This window comes from Polypterus senegalus, chromosome 8 (genome assembly GCF_016835505.1).
Source record: "Polypterus senegalus isolate Bchr_013 chromosome 8, ASM1683550v1, whole genome shotgun sequence".
Taxonomy (NCBI): domain Eukaryota; kingdom Metazoa; phylum Chordata; class Cladistia; order Polypteriformes; family Polypteridae; genus Polypterus; species Polypterus senegalus.
Window position 1 is genome coordinate 100,632,474 of NC_053161.1, and position 18,801 is coordinate 100,651,274.

An 18,801-nucleotide genomic window follows, 5' to 3' on the forward strand; every position below is an offset into this window, starting at 1 on the left:
GAGTGATTCTTAAAAAATATATGCTGTGGTTAGCAAATGATACCTGTCATAGCTGGAGTTTCTTCCCATGTCCTCATAGGCTTTTCTGTGGCTACTCCAGTTTTTCTGCAAAAACACACCAATTAAAAGATGTTTTTGTTAGGCTAATTGGTTTTCCACGAGAGTGAGTTAGTGCATGAGTGTGACCCATGATATTTTGGCACCATTCAGTATTTGCTTCCACATTGGGAAAAGCAAAAGCAAAGTGAAATTAAGCATTTTCAGTTAGTTCATAGCTCACTGATGAAAATAACATTAGCAGAATAATTTGAACTAAGTGACACGCAGGGGGTTCCCTTCAGACACAGAACATTTTTATTTGATTTCAGAAATGTTCAAATGTGCAGTGGAGGTAAAGTACACATTTACCACTAAAGATACCAAAGAGAAAAAATTAAAGGCTTTAATGGTAAACATTACAAGGTTTGACTGAAGTCACATATTCTTACTGTCATGGCTAAACAATATTTTATTTATTTTTTTCACAAAGTTCTCAGAGATTCTCAGAAAAATCTCAGAGATTGGGGTATTGTGTTTCTTTATTCAACCCACCTATGTCATTTAAAAGTGCTAAAATAAAGGAGAGGAAGACATCCACTTAAATGGCTACCATATGCTTTTTTCACTAGTTAATCCCACATGTGTATTTTTTTAAAGATATCATCTGCTTTGCTAATTAGGCTCCTCAGAATTGTATTGTTTCTCATCCTAATTTATTTTTAATGTATTTTTCAAGTACAGTATGTTAATTTACAGCAGTTAATTATAGTAAAATGATGAAAACAAAGTAGTCTATAGATTTTATTAACTGAATAAAGCCAGGCTGCAAACTTCTGCACACACATACTGTATATACACACACCATCACTAGCCACCACATTAAAATCAGTAAGCGAACCACTGAAGCACATGCAGACGCTGCCTGCTCTGCCCCTATTATTTCTTCTGTGCATTATTACTGAGTGAAATTATTAAATATGACATGAAGGAATAACGCTGATATGATCGCTTTAAGTATTGTACATTGTGTATTATAGTCATTGTAAATAATGTGTATTCTTCTGGAGCAAAACTTTACTATACATGAAAATTTGACTCATAAAGCTTTTTTGGATTGTGAATGGTTTAATTATTCTTTTTGATCCAATTTATTGTTAGTTTTAACATGTTAATATAATACGCAGACTGAAATTTAGCCAGTCAGTTACAGTTAGGAGTTAAGTCCTCCATCAAACAGTCAAAATTAGTAGGTTAGTTTTCATCCACAATTAAAATATTAATAAAAAACATGATATATGTAACAATATATATCAAGTCAGCTAGAACAGTCAGTGAGTTAATACTTGTTTCCAGTTTTCCATGATCCTTTGATGTGGTTGAGTGACTTAGTCTTAATGCACTTTCCGTTCATTTCCCCCTGTGTTTTATCATTTACAGTAACTAGTGTAGTTCTTTTGGATTAGCATTACTAATAAGAATATGGAAACCTAGAACATAAGACATTTTACCAAGAAGAGATGGCCATTCAGGTTTTCAGGCTTCTTTGGACCTTGAATGTTCTTAGCTGAATACAAGTGACTTGTGGGGTATTTGCTGCACATACACATTGTGATGAGGATTCTTCTTTAAAAGAATGTTACACAAACAAAATAAAGTTTTGGGGACTGTCCCCATATATTGTCGTCCAGACAATCAAAGAAAAGCACGATTCAAAGTCTCAAAATAAAACAATGAACAATTTTCCTGAGTCAAAATGGCGACTTTATAGAGGGAAGGATTATGGGACAGGAAATGGTTGGCAGGAAGTGACGTTGAAAACAGGAACCGGAAACAACGTCATCAGGATGGGACGGAAATGAGGTGAATTGATGGAGCCGGAAGTGACGTCATCATGGTGGACCGGAAGTGATGTCGTCGCGGCCATTTTGGAATCCGGAAGTGGAGGAGTTATTTTTCTTCCAGTTTTCTGTTGGGCAAAAGAGATTCAGGTAAGTACCACGTGACAACCCTCTATCTCGCGATGTTTCACTCACCTTTAGGCTCTTTGACTGCCTCCTAATCGCACATGTGTGACAACATATACAGTATTTAACTGTGTTTGCCTTTTGCATCAAGCAAGTCATAGGAAGATGATGAGCAGTATGTTAAGTAGTCAGGGATTGTGCAATTTTTGTCCATATTGTCTAAAAATGTGGAACCCCAACCCAGAATACCTCTAATTAATCATACCTGAAGTGAGTAGGTTATAATTGATGTAACAAAAAGGAAAATGCACTTAAGAAAACTAAACAAAAATATAATAAACTTGCAAAATCCTTTAAAAAGCTAACAGAAGGAATAAACCCTGAAGAACTAAACAATGAAAAGAAAGGAGAGAAGGAAAGAGGACTAAATTCTAATAAGCAAAACAACAATAACTTGAAAAAAGGACAGATAATCCAATCAAAAACCAAAAGAAAACAGATGATTCCGAATAAAGCTTTGAAAGCATAAATTTTCGACTTAATGTCCAAGAATCATATACTGTATGTAATTCAAATCTTAAACTTGATAAACAAGCTATAAAGACAAAGAGAAAAACCTCAAAGAGGCATGGCACTTGAAAAGGAACACTAAGCAATGCTTTAGCAAAGAACTGAGTCCAGAACCTACTCTAAATTGGAAAATGTTCATTATAAAGTAATTGGTTTGATCTTACCTAAAAACATTCAGAGAAGAGGTTTAATGAATTCCTAGTTATTAATTAACAGTATTCCTGGTTACAACTCTAGTGCGATCCACTTAACTTTGACTTTAGTTTTGCTCTTGGGATTTGGTTTAGAAAGAAGAGGAAATAATGAGGGACAGTGTGACTTCAACCAGCATTTTTACCATGTAAAGGTAAACACATGCAGTTCCTTCCTGGACAGTACATTATTTTTATAATTGGAACATCTTACTAAAATGCCTTACAATTGACTGTTCTGATGACGGGCTCAGCTCCCCTTAGTCTGGCAGAGCAGACCAACCCCTCCAGTTCAGTGAATCAATTCATTGTGATTTTCTTCATAGCTTCTAGAGATGTTATTTCTTATTCTATCAATTATGGACTGTAGCAATACACCCTTGAGAGCTACAGTAGGTATGTATAGTATGGAAGTGGAAAAGAGACCAGGGGATGAAATGGTCAAAAGTGAGAAAGCGGTTTCCTTTTTGAGAATAGGCAAAGGTTAAAAATATCAAAAGAAACAAAATGCATGACAGACTAAAAGAAGACAAACCCCAAAAGTCAAAGTCAGTAGAATCAAATAGAATCTTTAGCCTTAAACAGAAAGTTTCAGCAAAAGCACTTCAAGCTGTGTTGAACATTCCAAAGCTTGGATTACTCTGCCATCTTATATACTGTAGATAGAGAGGGTGTGATTACAAAATACATCACATGACTTTCTTGGTCGAAAGAAAAGTCGTGGTAGTGTGCCTCTAAAATGGTTTTGCATAATGTCATCTTTGTAAGGATAATCATTAATAACTCGAAACACAGAGTAATAATGCAGATAAACATAAAGAAATGATTTTTGTATAAAACCAAAACAAAAAAGCATGACACAGACTCACTAGTGTAATCATTGCTGTTTTGTACTCAGTCGTTTCTGTGATAAAAACACACAGTGAGACCATGAGAAAAGAAATGTTTAATGTTTTCTGTATTCTTGACAATCCTACATTTTCAATTTATCTTGCTTTCCACTGATAGTTCAGAACAAAGTGTATCCTAGTAATTTCAAAAAAAGCCATTTTTTATTTATCAAAGTCCTTGAAATGCAAAGAAGAAAACAGATCATTATTGGTGTGTTTGTTTATTCTTTCAAATTATTGTGAGCCACACCACAGTCCATCTCCAGAAAAACACTTCATCAAAACATTATCTCACCTCACATTTCTTTCATTGGTCTGTGCCCCTTATTTTTAATTGAGAATTATTAAACATACATTTTCTTATTACTCATCTCCCTTTACTAGGCTGGCTGAATTACTGTAGTTCCAGCCCAGCAAGCTTACTGAATATAATCTGATGTAAATTAACTTAGTGGGGCGCCTCATTCTATGTTCTGTTTTTCTTTCTCTGGAGATGGGCTGACAGCTCGCCCCCTGTTTACTGCTGCTTATGCTTGGGCCACAGGTGGCTCAAGTGGAAATCAGAGAAGCCATTAAAATATTCTCTACTTCGTTTTCCTCTTGGTACCATTCTTCCCTGCCAGTCAGCTGTCAGGTCGCAATGAGTGAATAGGAGCATAGTGTCTTCTTTGAGACACAAGCAGAATGAATAAATATAATAAGAGTGCATTCTAGGCTTAGAAAAAGTAGACAAGGTACAAGAAACAGCAAGCCTGCTGTCAGTCATGTGCAAAAAAAAAAGGGAATGACACATTCTCTGTTCTGCTTAAAAGATATTTTCATTAAAAAACTTCAGTCTGTACTGTTGAAAGTGCTCCTCTGTCTTGGCAGCACAACGTAGTGTGCTGTAATCGAAAAAAAAATCATGTTCTGATGAAGACAGTGCAGCTTTTTATTGAAAGCCAAGTGAAGGAGCTAAGAGCAAAAATCACTTAAAGTTTATTTCCCATACCCACACACCTTACAGTGTTTCATAAACCCATTACAACATGAAATCTTAGATTTTGTGAGCAACATCTCAACTCATTCTGTAAATGGAAACATGAACTTAAAATTTTGCAAATCACTTGACCAGCATCCATCCATGTCTTGGACTCAGGTCAAGACCACATAAGCATCAGTTTTTCTAAGTGCAGTGTGATAGAGAGACAGAACCTATCTTGGCAGCAGTGGGGACACAGCAGCAGCCAAAACCAACACATATGCACTTAACACACCCATAAAGGAGTGATTGAAGTAGCGACAAATTTTTAAAAATTGATAATAATTCAGTGCGATTTTTCAGGTAAAGAACACAACACTTTCAACATACGGTAAGTACTGTATATAAAGTAAAAAAGAAGACAAAAACCTTGAGGTAAGGTAGTTATACTTATTACTCATGACACCAGCGTGTGGCCATGTGTTGCATGGTGATTGGCCATGCAAATAGGAGTTTCACTGTAATTTGTAAATGTGGTAATAATGACCATGCCTATACTTGGTCATACTATTTTAATTTAAATTTAATAAGCAAATGCATCTAGGGTGTGGGAAGAAACCAGAGTACTCATTGGATACCATGTAGGCATTGAAGGAACTTGTAGTCTCCACGTAGATGCTGATTGAAAAGGAACCCACGTCCAGCTGGAGTACAAGCCAATGCATCTTCATGCCACAAACATAATTTATATATAATTATAAAGGTTTAAAATTATATGCAAGGGCAGTTCTTTCTTACTGTACTTTACTATCTGGCTGATGATACTGAACTCTGTATGCTTGTTTTCTGACAGACCTTCCTCTAATCAGCCTATGTACATACCCTTCAATGTGCTGCCATCTATTGTCAAAATATACTTACTGCATTTTGACTGTATACACCAAAATAAAAGTATGTCTTGCACATCTAAAATCAACTATCCAGTTTATATAAATCTTTTTTACCTAGCATGGAGCTTGTGATTCTGAGCTTGGTAGCAGAAGACAATGCAGGTAATGAATGCTATTTATTTCCAGGGCACCCATACATATACAGGTATATCCACATTGTCTTGTGGACATTTATTATTATTATTATTATTTACACGAGAGACGCCTTTAGAACAAATTTTAAAGATCAAAAGAAAAGACAAAGGTGTTGGTAGAACAAGAATGTTAAGGACAATCCACCAATTTAATATATGATCAGTAAAACCGAGGTGAACCTCGGTGAAAACCAGAAACCATATGAAATGGCAATTAGAGTCACCAATCAAACAAGAACCTGGAATCCACAGAAAAAAAAAAACCCATGTGATTATGGGTAGAATGTGTTCCTTCCACAAAGAAACAAGTCTAACTGGCACTCTAACCCAAGTCCAAGCAATGGGAAGTAAAATTCCGCCATTCTGCTCTAAATTACCTTTGTAATACCGCAGATATGTTTAAATATGTTTAAAATATGAAATGAAAGTTATAGACTCAATTTTGTAATTTGTGTAATTTTTTATTGGAGTCTCTATAAATTGGCTTTTTAAGTTTTATTGTGTAAAATTCTATAATCTGCTAACATCCCACACCCGGCTCCTTCATTGCTCCAATGCTTTTGGAATAGGCGTTGGCTCATTCAGCAATTTAATAGACATTGATGGGTTTTTCTGAACTTTGTGTTACAGCCTCAACACCTTACTCTGAAACACATAAAGTGAACTATGGAAACAAATTTGCACTTTTCTATGCAACATGGATATGAAAAATAAGGCAGTGTTTCTTTTGAGCAAGTGCTGCAAGAAACAAACAAAGAGGACCTGAGACAATTCCCTTGTGATTTTATAAAGTAGATGTGCCATGAGAGCTGGATCTCTCTGTGTAAATGTTTAGTCCTGGTTCTGTGATGAGCAGAGTGGAGTCACATGTCACCTGGTGCCAGATGTCGAGGTCAGGGAATGAAGAATATGGGGGGAGGCGAGACAGCTGCACTCCATATTGTAGAGGAATCCAATACTAGCTTAGGTAGCCACATACAATTCAATATTCAATTTACCAGTACTCAAGCATTTAAATTGATCCTTATCCTTCATGTACTGTATGCGTTCTAAATGATTATAGAAATTACAAAGACCTGAACAGTGACGGGGAAGATGATGAACTATCCGTTGCTGTAATTGATTGTTTCTATTGATCAACTCTGACTAAAGACAAACTTCCTCAATCCACATCCAGAGATCAAACTCAACCAGAACCCATGTTTACTGTATGGTGACAGGTGTAAAAACTCAACATGAGAGAGACGAGTGCAAATAACTGTTCATTAATTTTCTGTTGAAGATTTTGTGCTGTTGCATTTAAAAAATAGCCTAGTAGTTATTTGTGGTATGGAGTTATACTTGGAACAGTTTTAAAACTTTTAAAAAATGACATACACCCAGCGGTTTCTTCAGATTTGTCTCATTTTGGCTATTCTTTTGTTCAAGAAATTATCATTTTAGTTTCACTCTTTAATTTAATTTTTTTATTGTCTTGAGTTAAGCAGATTCTAAAAAAAGTCTTTTCCTTATTGTACTAAATGTATTGTTATTCCTCTTTCCTAAAAACATAGAGCACTAAAGTTGGTTTAGCATTAGGTTGTAGGTTTTTTTACACTCTTCTAACACTCACTCATACCTGGTCAGTATTCAGTCATCATTTAATAGAACATACGTACGTATCTTTAGGATGTGCTAGAAAACTGACGAATCATGATTTTCTTCTTAGAATTGGGATGCTGCAGTCCTAAGAGTGGTACCAGGATTGCACCATTGTTGAACAATGCGCCGTATTGAGACGTCTTTGATCAGAGAGAGTGAACGGGTTGAAATGTTTAAAGAGGGAAGAACAAGTGTAATTGATGAAATTCAATTGGGTTGACCATCAACATCATGTACAGTGACTACTGCAATGTACTATACTATGCTTACGAACAAACTGAAACCTGCAATTCACAGTAAAAGAAGAGGAATGCTGCCAAAAACAGTTTTGCTGCTTAATGTCAGTTCATGCTCTCATGCAGCGGCTACAGCGGTGGAGGCAATGCAACAGCTGTGGTTTGAATGTCTTCCTCATAATCCTTACTGCCCTGATCTAACACCATGCAATTGTCAACATCTTGGTTCTCTTAAAAGGGCTCAATGTGTTCTCATGTTCACCTCTGATGATGCGTTTAAGGAAGCAGTGCAGACCAGAATTCAGGAGTAGCCAAAAAGCTTCTTCCCCAATGGAATGAAGAAGTTTGTAGATCGATACAAGAAGTGCATCAACCTGTGAAGACTATGTGAAGAAGTGATAAAACTGTAAATGTTCATCTGCTCACAACTTACCAGTATTAAAGAGTAATTGCCTTAACTTGTTGATTCTCCCTCCTGCATCCAGAATTAATTTATCACTGACATTTTATTTGCAAAATAAGATGTTTTTGATTTCCTTGGTTATTCTGAATCTCTTTTACTAGTTAATAGTGCTAAATATTTGCCTTTTAGTTAACACATGCCTTTAGTGTGTAATCTAACTTACGACTGAGCATTGCTTTATTTAGATAAGTGTTTTAAAAGGATGCTGGCTGAACCAAAAGGAATATGTATAAATTGATTAAGCACTTTAATGATGGTATAATGAGTCACTGGGTGTTCATCCAGTCTGTGAAATTGAAGTTAAGAGTGGATAGAATTTTTGGCTACAATAGAAAAATTTGAGGACGTGACACAGTTTTCGTTAACTTCCTACTTGTTTTCGTTTTTCTCACACTGTTGACTAAACTCTCCTGTCATTATAAAAGGGCCATGTAAGTAGATAGTTGGCCAACCCTTCAAAATAATTCAGTAATGAGGTGTTTATTAGTGATTGCTTTTATAGTTGTTTCTACAGCTCATCTTGATCTTAATTCCCAGGTTGCTTAGTTCTTGCTTGGTCTTTCTGTACAACTATTTTTATGAAAAGCGTTCTTCTATCTAATAAACATATAATAAAAATTATGATGAAAATCTTCAGCCTGTGATGGACAGCTTCTCAAATGTGGTCATGTGCATACGTCCAAGGGGTAGTGAGTCTTGAGGGCACAACTCAATACTGAGAGATAATTGTACTAGTGAGCAGAACAAGTTGTTGCAAAGGTTTTTCTTCCTTTTATCAGAGGAATATAGGCTATTCTGTACATTCTTCATTCAGTTTCTCAGTTATTAGCCATTACATCTTGTATAAAATTAATTAAACAATTGCCTAATACACCGTTTCCTAAATTATGGATGCTGCTGTTGGTTCTTGTAGTGACGTAACACCACTGTATTTACAGTAATTGGAATGGGTCGTGTATGGCTTACGAAGTGTCTCACAATGAGTTGCCAAGGGTTTTTTTAGCAATCAAAATTGCTATGACATGATGTCAGTGGTGACTCTTCAAGGGGGACGTTGGCTATGACAGCTGGTGGCAATTCCTGATCAGACAACCGTCATGGACTGGGTCTCAAACACACTAAGAAGAGCAAGATTTGGTCGCAAGAGAAAATAGTTTAAGAAACCACTGTCTAATATGTTCAATATATGGACAAAAGAAAATCATGTAACTATGTAATGTATTGTTCTTTTGTAATAAACAAAAGAAAGTTCACCTTTCATTTAATTACATCTATAATGCACGTGTGTTCAGATAATCGACAACTGTGTATTGGCCCAGTTTGATCAAATGTGTGCTCGACAGCCCATCAAAAGCTGATTCCTACTACACATCTATTCTTGCTCCCTGTGGTTATGTTGAAATAAAGGGATTGGAAAAGGATGGAGTTTTACAAAACCATTTTTCAGACTCATCTTACAGTTAGTTTTTTTTAATCCAAATTCTTATATTTTTGTTTTTGATTTTTGTCTTGTGCTATAGCCCTTATTTTGTATATTATATGACTGTTGCCTATTTTTTAATTATTACTTTGTCTAGTTCTATTCAGAAAATTTGAACCTGGTATTTTGTCTCACAGTGTATGACCTTAACTTTAGAACATTACCATTCCTCAAAATAACATTGACTCAAGTTTAAAGATCTTGAAAGTACTACAGTCCACCACACTACATAATGTTATTCTATGTGTTTTTGAATCTTTGTTTGTAGAAAAACTTTCTAACATTTGTGCAAAACCTACTCCCAAACAAGTTTCCATCTGTGTCCCTGCATTATTAATGGAGATATTAATGGAGAATTTAGTTTAGTGTAGCAAGCAGGATCCACCATACTAATTCCCTTCATAATTTTAAACATTTAAGTCATATCACCTCTTCAGCACAGTTTGCTCAAACTGAAGAGGTTCAACTCTTAAATCTTTCCTTATAGCTTATACCACACAGTCCTGAAATAAGCCTAGTCACCCTCCTCTGGACATTCTCACACACTTTTGTGTCTTTATAATAGCCTGGAGTCTAAAACTTGTCACACATATGCACCTGGGGACCACCTTCATGGCTCTGGTGAAGTAAGCAGCTCCACCCTTGGAATGATACTAGTGGGATCTTTTGTTTCCCCTGTACAATCAAAACGTCACCCAAATACAACATCTAGCTCTGTCCAGAGAAGACTCTGTCTGTTCTAGCACCAACGCTCTGAAAAAGGACTCCCCAGTGTAGGTGCCGTTAGTATTCAACCCATATTCAAGGAGGACAGAGCTCCGGCTCTATTGCCAGCGCTATTAATTTCAAGGCTAACAGTAGACATATATTTTATTTTTTTTTTGCCGCTGCTCAGCTGAGGTGACTCAACTACAATGCCAGCCTTTTGCCTGCCTACCTTAGTCTGCTTTCTCTACCATGTTACAGTCATTTAGATTACAGACTTTCACATTAATTAACATTTTTTTTACTATTTCACCATGCTTCTTTTCAAGTCTGCGTATTCTGATCTGCACACCATGTATTGTTTGACCTTTCAGTTGCTTAATAGGGCAATGCGCCATGCCACATTTCTGTAGTTTGATTTTTCTAGCCTAACACCAATGCCAAGGGGCTGTACTGTGCCTGACAGCAGAAATATGTCATTCCACATATAACACCTTACTCACCTTTTCTGTACAGTATTGCTTAATTGAGCATGCATGCTTTGTGCCAGCAAGGGAAGACATGAGTCGATGCTGACATTATTTAAAGGCAGATTCAGTAGACAGAAAGAAAATATGGAGGTGTTGTCAGGAGAATATAGGTCAGTGTATCAATGAGCATAAGTAAGGAGACTAAATTTCAGCTGAGCCAATAATGAAGCACAGATCGTGTCATTGTACAAAAATCAAGCAGGTAATACTGTTGACTAAAAGCAGGTAAACAGTTCTTTAAGTATTAGGTAAACCATCTGCTGTTATCTGGAAGCAAATGTTAAGGGTTCAAAAAATGGGACTGTCTAAAAATACAAAGTACCAGCTTGAATCTGTTCATGCGGTCCTGAGGTAACTGCCAAGTAATTGCCTCTGTCAGGCAATGGCAAGCAGGAGGTGTGGCCTGTGAGATGCAGCTCATCCTGGCACAGCTTATTTTTTTAAAGTCTGCAAGACTCACTTAAGATGAGCTTGTGTAAACAGACAGAAGCTTATTTTTCTTACTACGGTATGTCATCTGCATGCAGTGCATCTCACTGACTTAAAGAAATACTACCAACATGACAATATCATGTTGTAGCTAAGCGTTCAGACATGAACAACGCTTATGCTTGAGTGTTTGTTTTCAGTTTGATTTTCCCCATTATGTAAGTTTGCAGTGGAAAGTTGGGTGTTTCCTTGTTTTCCACAGTTCCTTTCTTTGAGGGTAAGATTCCAGTAAAGAGCTTACTTGCAGCAACAAAGGGGCATTGAGTAGAGCCTCGTGTGAATCAGAACGGCATTGGTCACAGCCAGCTTCTGTTGGCCCTGCTGCCCCGCACACAATGCTTTTCACTGTGGACAGCACTTACAAAAGGTCATAAACAGACAGAAAGAGGTTCATCTTCAGTAATGAACTAATCTTATAAATATCTTAGTCTAAAACACAGCGGGCTGTGAGACTCTCTTACCCATCACACTGTGCCCGTCTACAGAGCTCAGTGTGCTTGTTGGTGTTCGCGCAATTTGAAATTCTTGTCACTGGAAACGAGTCTGATTGCAGAATCCTCATTCACCTTTAATTACTGCAGCCTGTGGTGGCTATTAGCAACAGGGAGTAAATGAGATAACAACAATGATTCAAGCTGCGGGTTTAAACATTTCCTGAAGCATCTCTGATACCTCACAAGCTTTTTTAAAACAAGAGCCAGGATCTTGCTCCCTAAATCTGATAAGATCCAAATTTCCAACCATCGTGGGATTACCCGTCCAAAGCTGGGAGTATCATGCCTCTCGCAGCTAAATTGGAGGATCTTGAAGTCACCTTGGAGCACCTGCTCATGGACGTTCTTGTAAGTGGCCATTTAAGTGAATTCTATCTTAGGATTTAGGGGGATCAGAGGCTGCATCAGAGTTAACCAACCATTATATTATAGAGTGCCTTTTACAGCAAGTACTGTCAGAAATAAAATTGCAGTAAGTAGAAGGTTTGCTTTTTATTTGGAATTTAATAAGCATTGAACGTATGTATTCCTGTATTCTGTACTTTTTATTGTGTTGCCATTTCCTTTTAAAGGCAATATATAAAAATGATAGGTATTTCCTTCATGCAAAAAAGCAGTATGAATTTTACAAAATGTTTGTTCAGTATGTTAGACACAGTATCATATACCTGATGTTCTGGAGTTTGCTATGATATTCAAACAGTTTAATGTTTATTGGTGTTGCGTTTCAGCTGTAAATTTTCACAAGTGCTCTGAGCCTGTATTCTTTGAGACAAAACATGAAGAGACTAAATGAATTTAGCTGAAATGCGCATCCATCCATCCATCCATTCATCCATCCTTCTAAGTTTAGTGTCACGGGAGCACTAGTCACCAAAATATAAAATCCTTTTAAACAGCAAGCCTCCATTGTTAAGCAGAACCGTACCACAATGGAGCACAGATGAGGCAGAGCCCTTTTGATAACATGAGTGGGATGAGTTGTGCCATAGATTCACCACTGTTTATCCTCTGACTGGTGGAATGCGTTGGCAGCCCAGCACTTGCCAATGTAAATGAAGCCCTATTTTTCATTATTTCTGCATGAAAGTTTGTTGTCACCCCGCTGGTCTGATTTTGACAAAGTAAGACTCATTTGAAAATGTTTAACAGCCACATGGATTTTCTACAGAATTGAAACTTTTTATGAACCGTCATTTTTTTTTTAGCTGTGGTTTGGTGCAATTCATCTTATCATGAGACTAACATTTTTAGGGCCATATCAATATTTTCCCACAGGGCGGCACAGGACCTCACAATGCCTGAAAGGTGGTGTAATCCAAGAATTCCATCTGTCCTCTAGTTTGTACACATACTGCCAGATTGATTTACAAATCTGAAATGGCTCAGGGGGCTCTGCAAAGGTCTGGCATCCCTTCAAGGTTTTGTTCCTGGCTGCTGCTCATTCTAGCTAATAAATCCTCTAGCTAGGCCAGTGAACCCCTACTGTATAAACTGATTATAAAATAGATGGATGTACATTATTGTTCTAAATTACAAAATCACAGTTTACACTATAGATTAGGATATACATCTGTTATTATACAGTATATGGGGATGCCTCTTATTTGTAATATACAGTACAGGCCAAAAGTTTGGACACACCTCCTCATTTAATGTGTTTTCTTTATTTTCATGACCATTTACATTGGTAGATTCTCACTGAAGGCATCAAAACTATGAATGAACACATGTGGAGTTATGTACTTAACAAAAAAAGGTGAAATAACTGAAAACATGTTTTATATTCTAGTTTATAAAATAGCCACCCTTTGCTCTGATTACTGCTTTGCACACTCTTGGCATTCTCTCGATGAGCTTCAACAGATAGTCACCTGAAATGGTTTTCACTTCACAGGTGTGCCTTATCAGGGTTATTTAGTGGAATTTCTTGCTTTATCAGTGGGGTTGGGACCAGCAGTTGTGTTGTACAGAAGTCAGGTTAGTTGGATGATCATTTATTTTTCAACAGGACAATGACCCCACACACACCTCCAGGCTGTGTAAGGGCTATTTGACCAAGAAGGAGAGTGATGGAGTGCTGTAAATGGTCATGAAAATAAAGAAAACACATTGAATGAGGAGGTGTGTCCAAACTTTTGGCCTGTACTGTATATAACCAGCCATCCATTGTTTTGTTGTACTGCTTCACTTTCTACAAATACATACTGCATATACTACTACATATACAGTATATATATATAATATGTGTGTGTGTGTGAGTGTGTATATATACAAAGATATATATTTACACCTGTATCCAAAGGTCTGAATCACAATCTGATTATTTTGGGTGGTCACCTACCAGATAATGTTTGTGGCTAGTCGGCCAGTCGGGAAACATCCACCACACCCTCTTAGTCTTGAGAAGAAGATCGTAGGTATGTTACATAGTATCTGATAAATAATACAAAGAGTACACAACACATGTTTTGCCCTACTTGGGGCTCTTCAGGTGTACACACTTTTGCTTCCCCTTTCAGAACCTCAGGTCTGAAACAAAATCTGATTATTTTGGGTGGTCACCTACCAGGTAACACTTGTGGTTGGTCGGCCAGTTGGCAAACATCTGCCAAGCCCTCTCCATATTATATATAGAGAGACTAAATTGATCTTTCTAAGTAGCCAAAACAACACAGTATTTCATGCCAGATGGGAGAACAATGTTTTATTCTACAAAATAATAGTGCCAGTTAGCCCAGTTCATTATTTACAGTCTTTGTCCTGCTGATAGATGTCTCTGATAGCTCACTTGACAAACAGAACAGCACAGCATCTTTAAACCTCCATTCTGACTTCCAGTGTGAGTTTCCAGGGTTAGGGCCTCAATGTCATGTTCAGCCCGTTTGGATGTGGGTTTCATCAGCAGTCTTTTGCTGGAAATTAACTGAATGCTGCCCTCTTTTTCTTCCTATAGACAGATGTTACAGCAGATTGTGAAGGCAAATTTTGATTCTGTAGTTTTATTTCTGGTGAAGTTATTGGGCAGAGCCCCATTTCTCTTCACCTCTGTAAGAAAGCAGAACAAGGGTTGAGGCATGTGGAGTTCTTTTCAGTTTCCCACAGTTCTTTTTGTGCACCTTTCTTGACTCTCACCAACAGAGAGAACAGGCTATTTCAATATAGTGTATACATTTTGTATATTTAGCAGCAGTGAATTGTGTTGTCTCCTCAAGTGTCCAGCATTAGTGGTATGATTCCCAAATGTGGTTGGTATTTATATGAAGTAATGTTCAAGTTAGCTTAACTGGCAATTCTTGCTTTTTTGTATGGGGTGTCTTTCTTCCTCCCAGAGTCTAAAAATGTGGGATTCAACTAATAATTGTCCCAACTTGAGTCGGTGTGTGTGTGGACATGAGCTTGCCTGTATGACACCCAATGGGACAGAGTTGATACTACTCATTCCAAGAGGAAAAACAGGTTCCAAAAACGGATTGAAGTATTACTGCTTCTAAGTAGTAGATCTTCACATTGTGCATGCTGCATAACATTATAGAGCCAAGCTGTGGTTTATGAGGCAAATTATGTGATACCATTATGTTTTTATAAGATGAGGATCAAGTGCTTATGTGTTGCACTTCCATTTTTATGAGATCTGTAGCACATGCTTACATGATAATTGTCACATATTGATGTCATGAAAGCCTGCACTTAATATACTGTATAAAGATAACATAATTATCTGATTTTACCTCTCATAGGCACTTTCATTTCATAGATTTTTATTGTGTCAAGACTGATTATTATTAATAAAAGTAGTTGGTGAGAAAGCACATGCAGAGTGTGCCTACATTCATAACTACCACATAAGAAGAGAAGTATTTTGAATTATTTTGAATCAGAGCACAGTGATTAGAATTGCTGCCAGTCACAGTCTATTGTCTGTTTTCCTTTTGCTCATATGGGCTTTCTCCCTGTCCTCCTCAGATGCTTGTTAGGTTGACTGGTACTCACATTTGTTCCCTGCAGTGGACTGTGATCCAGTATGGATGTGCCTCTGACCAGCTACACAAAATGAATGAGTGATACTCTAAATATGTTAGTATGTGCAGTGCACGTATAATCTCCATGACTGACAACATAGTGGTCTAGCTTAAAGGGGAATTATTTAAAATAAAACACTTCTACAGCACTGTGCCAGACTATGAGCAGAACGCTTACCCTAGAGTGAAATAAACAGTGTGTTTTGAAAAAGTAGATGTTCAGCTTTTGAAGGCTCGACCAGCTGAATCTTTATGTTCTTTAGATTCTCAGCATAATGAATAATTCATGACATAGTCTGTTGTAGTCATTTGTCTAAATGAATATTGCTAAAGGGACATTTTTTTACTGTGGTGTTTTGTCAGAAATGATTTTTTTTAACATTACCAAAGGGGATGAGAGGTTGGGGGCTGAGCTGTTCACTAAAATCTTTCAAATGCATACCCAGCCTTCCATCTCCTAAGGCTTGAATAAGAGCAGCTGAACACCCTTGTGATTTCTGGTTAATGACAATAAGAAACTTTTGAATTAATTTGATTGTAAATAATAAGGAATGGATTTTGGAATGGATTTCATCTCTTTATACTTTCTGTGGTTTTTCCTGAACTCCTAAAAGAAATGCCTCAGAAGACGGTCAGGTCAGCTTTACTGTATCCGTACAGGAAGGTCCAGCAATTCACAAAATGAAAAGCTTCTCAGAAGACAAAAACTGCATTGTGCTTAGCATCAAAGCCATGGCTGTGTTAGATAAACCAGGCCAAGCTTCAAGAACAGCTTGATACCTTCTTTATACTGTATTGTCATAGCAACTGGACTCACTTCAAGCCATTTTTATTAGCTGTGTCTTTTGCCTGAGGAAAAGCCCCTTATTCAACATATAAAATACAGAGGGCACTGAAGTTCATGTGAGCCTCCAAAATTATAATTACAGGTGAAGTCGACACTTATGTGCAGATTGAATTAGCACCATAGTGCTAGAAATCATGGATGACCAGTTTACCTTGCAAATTTTATGGAGCATGCTACTATAATTTTGTACTCAGACAAACAAATAATAGTGCATATAATAAGAAACATGGTTATGAAAAATATATTTTAATCACTGAGAAAAAATATTCGCTGTGGTATTCTGTACTTAATAGTAAACAATCACAAATTAATGTTCTCTATTTTATTGCTGCCACAGTTTTCATTCCAGGAGTTAAATGCAAATATGATGCGATTATGCCATACTAAAGCAAGATTCATTCTTATGCAGGTTTAATTTTAGGGTGGTTTTAGCTAGCCTTTTGCTAGCCTGAGGACAACACACATCCCAAGACTGAATGCTGAACGGCCAAAGCTACAAACAAGCACATATCTTACTAAAGTCTGCATTCAAATATTTAAGTTATTATTACCTGCTCATCAATATACTTGTATCCTGCTAGGAAGTCTGCACGGTGGTACTAACCCTGATCAACATCCTGTCCCATAATGCACACATCCATGCTGCTGATACTTTTATTTGTTCATTCCATTGCACCCCATCTTTTTTGTGTTGTTAGTATGCATGAATTTGAGTATGGGTAAGTGTTTACCTATGTAATGTGTTTATTTTTGCACAGTGGCTGAATTCATATTTAAATGTATTATTATAGTGTGTATACTCTACTGTGTTAACATGGATGTTTTACTGTGGGCCTTTCATGCAAGTTTTTCACTTACTGGTACTTTTGTGTTAAGTGATATGACAACAAAAGTGACTTCCTTTGACTTGAATGGCTCCATCCCCCGTAGCTCTGAAGAGTTTACCTGAATATTTGACCTTCTGCCCTCTGTACAGAAGTGGACCATAGGAAATTTGCACCATGGCATATTAGCAGGTTGACTTTTAAATGCACTGAGCCAGACCAGAATTAGTTGATCAGTAGGCTCCAGACATACTCGAGAATGCTTTTTCTACACACATAAATAATTCTTGTCTATCTAATTAGCTAGAGGTTTTTCTGCACAGACGTTTAATGCATTTAATCAGTATGTGGATTGTCTTGGGACCTAGCAGCTCTGCTTTCCTCAGTAAGGATTTCTGTATTGGAATTCACATTTTATCATTTTATTCAAGAAATGTAACCTTCACTAGTATGCACAGAGTGAAGTGTGACAAAACACTCTCATGCTTACCACTCAGTGCCACACACACATTAAAGAAGTGAATAAATAAAATGATATGATTAAAGTTTCAGATGCTATTCTCAAGATCAGCTTTCTTATCTTACCTCATAAAACATAAGGAAATAATTAAATAGAAGAAGAGCTTTACAGTAATATTGACATCTTATTCTTACATGTCGGAATGTTCTGGGTGATGTGACTGGGCACCTTGTTCTACATTTTAACTGCCCAGTATTCTCAGAAGTACCTTATGGTATTTGTTTTGAATGCAGTTCTCCTTGCATTCCTCCAATGTTCTTGAACTTGACTATCATCTTTCCATTAGAGCTCTGAATCCCAACTGTCGTTTATATCAGGGTAGTGCTCTTTTTAAAAACACTGGGCGCTGCTGTTGACTTGCTGTAACTCCCATATGCTCGCCACACCAAGTGTCCCTTCTGCACCCAGCTAGAAACAACATCAAGAGCTCAGCCCAGTCTCAAGCCATTTCCAAAGGATTATTCTTCCAAAAACAAGACAGGTTGGGAGTGGGGTTTTCACCTTTTGGCCCTCTTCCTATCACACTATGCCTAAACCTTACAAGGTATCAAACTGTTGCTGCAATTACCATTTTATTCTTTCTGCTATCCTCCTGTTATATGTGAAAATACCAGTTTATATGTCATTAAATTGCTGGGATGTTGGGGACTATACAAAGAGAGTGGTGTCTAGTATGGCCTTGTTCTTGAATATCCAAAAGCTGACTGGTTCAAAGCTTATTTATGGAGAGCTCATTTAGAGCATGGTTGCTTGTGAGTTAAGCACATTTTCTGAATGTTTTTTTAACAAGAGCAAAATGCTGCAGTTTATTAAATGTGCACCTGTTTCACAGGAACATGTAGTAGTTGTTT

At 37.1% G+C, this 18,801-nt stretch overlaps 1 protein-coding gene across 3 annotated transcripts in view; it reads left to right on the forward strand.

The window, feature by feature from the left end:
- frmd4a (FERM domain containing 4A) overlaps positions 1-18,801 on the forward strand; it is a 612,278-nt gene that overhangs the window by 297,594 nt on the left and 295,883 nt on the right. Inside the window, exon 1 of one of the 3 annotated variants that reach the window (XM_039761497.1) lies at positions 12,005-12,085. The exons of the other annotated variants lie outside the window; for them this stretch is intronic. Coding sequence (XP_039617431.1) covers positions 12,020-12,085 — 66 coding nt within the window. The 5' untranslated portion in view covers positions 12,005-12,019. Of the gene's footprint in view, positions 1-12,004; positions 12,086-18,801 lie in introns of those variants that run through there. 3 annotated transcript variants of the gene reach the window in all.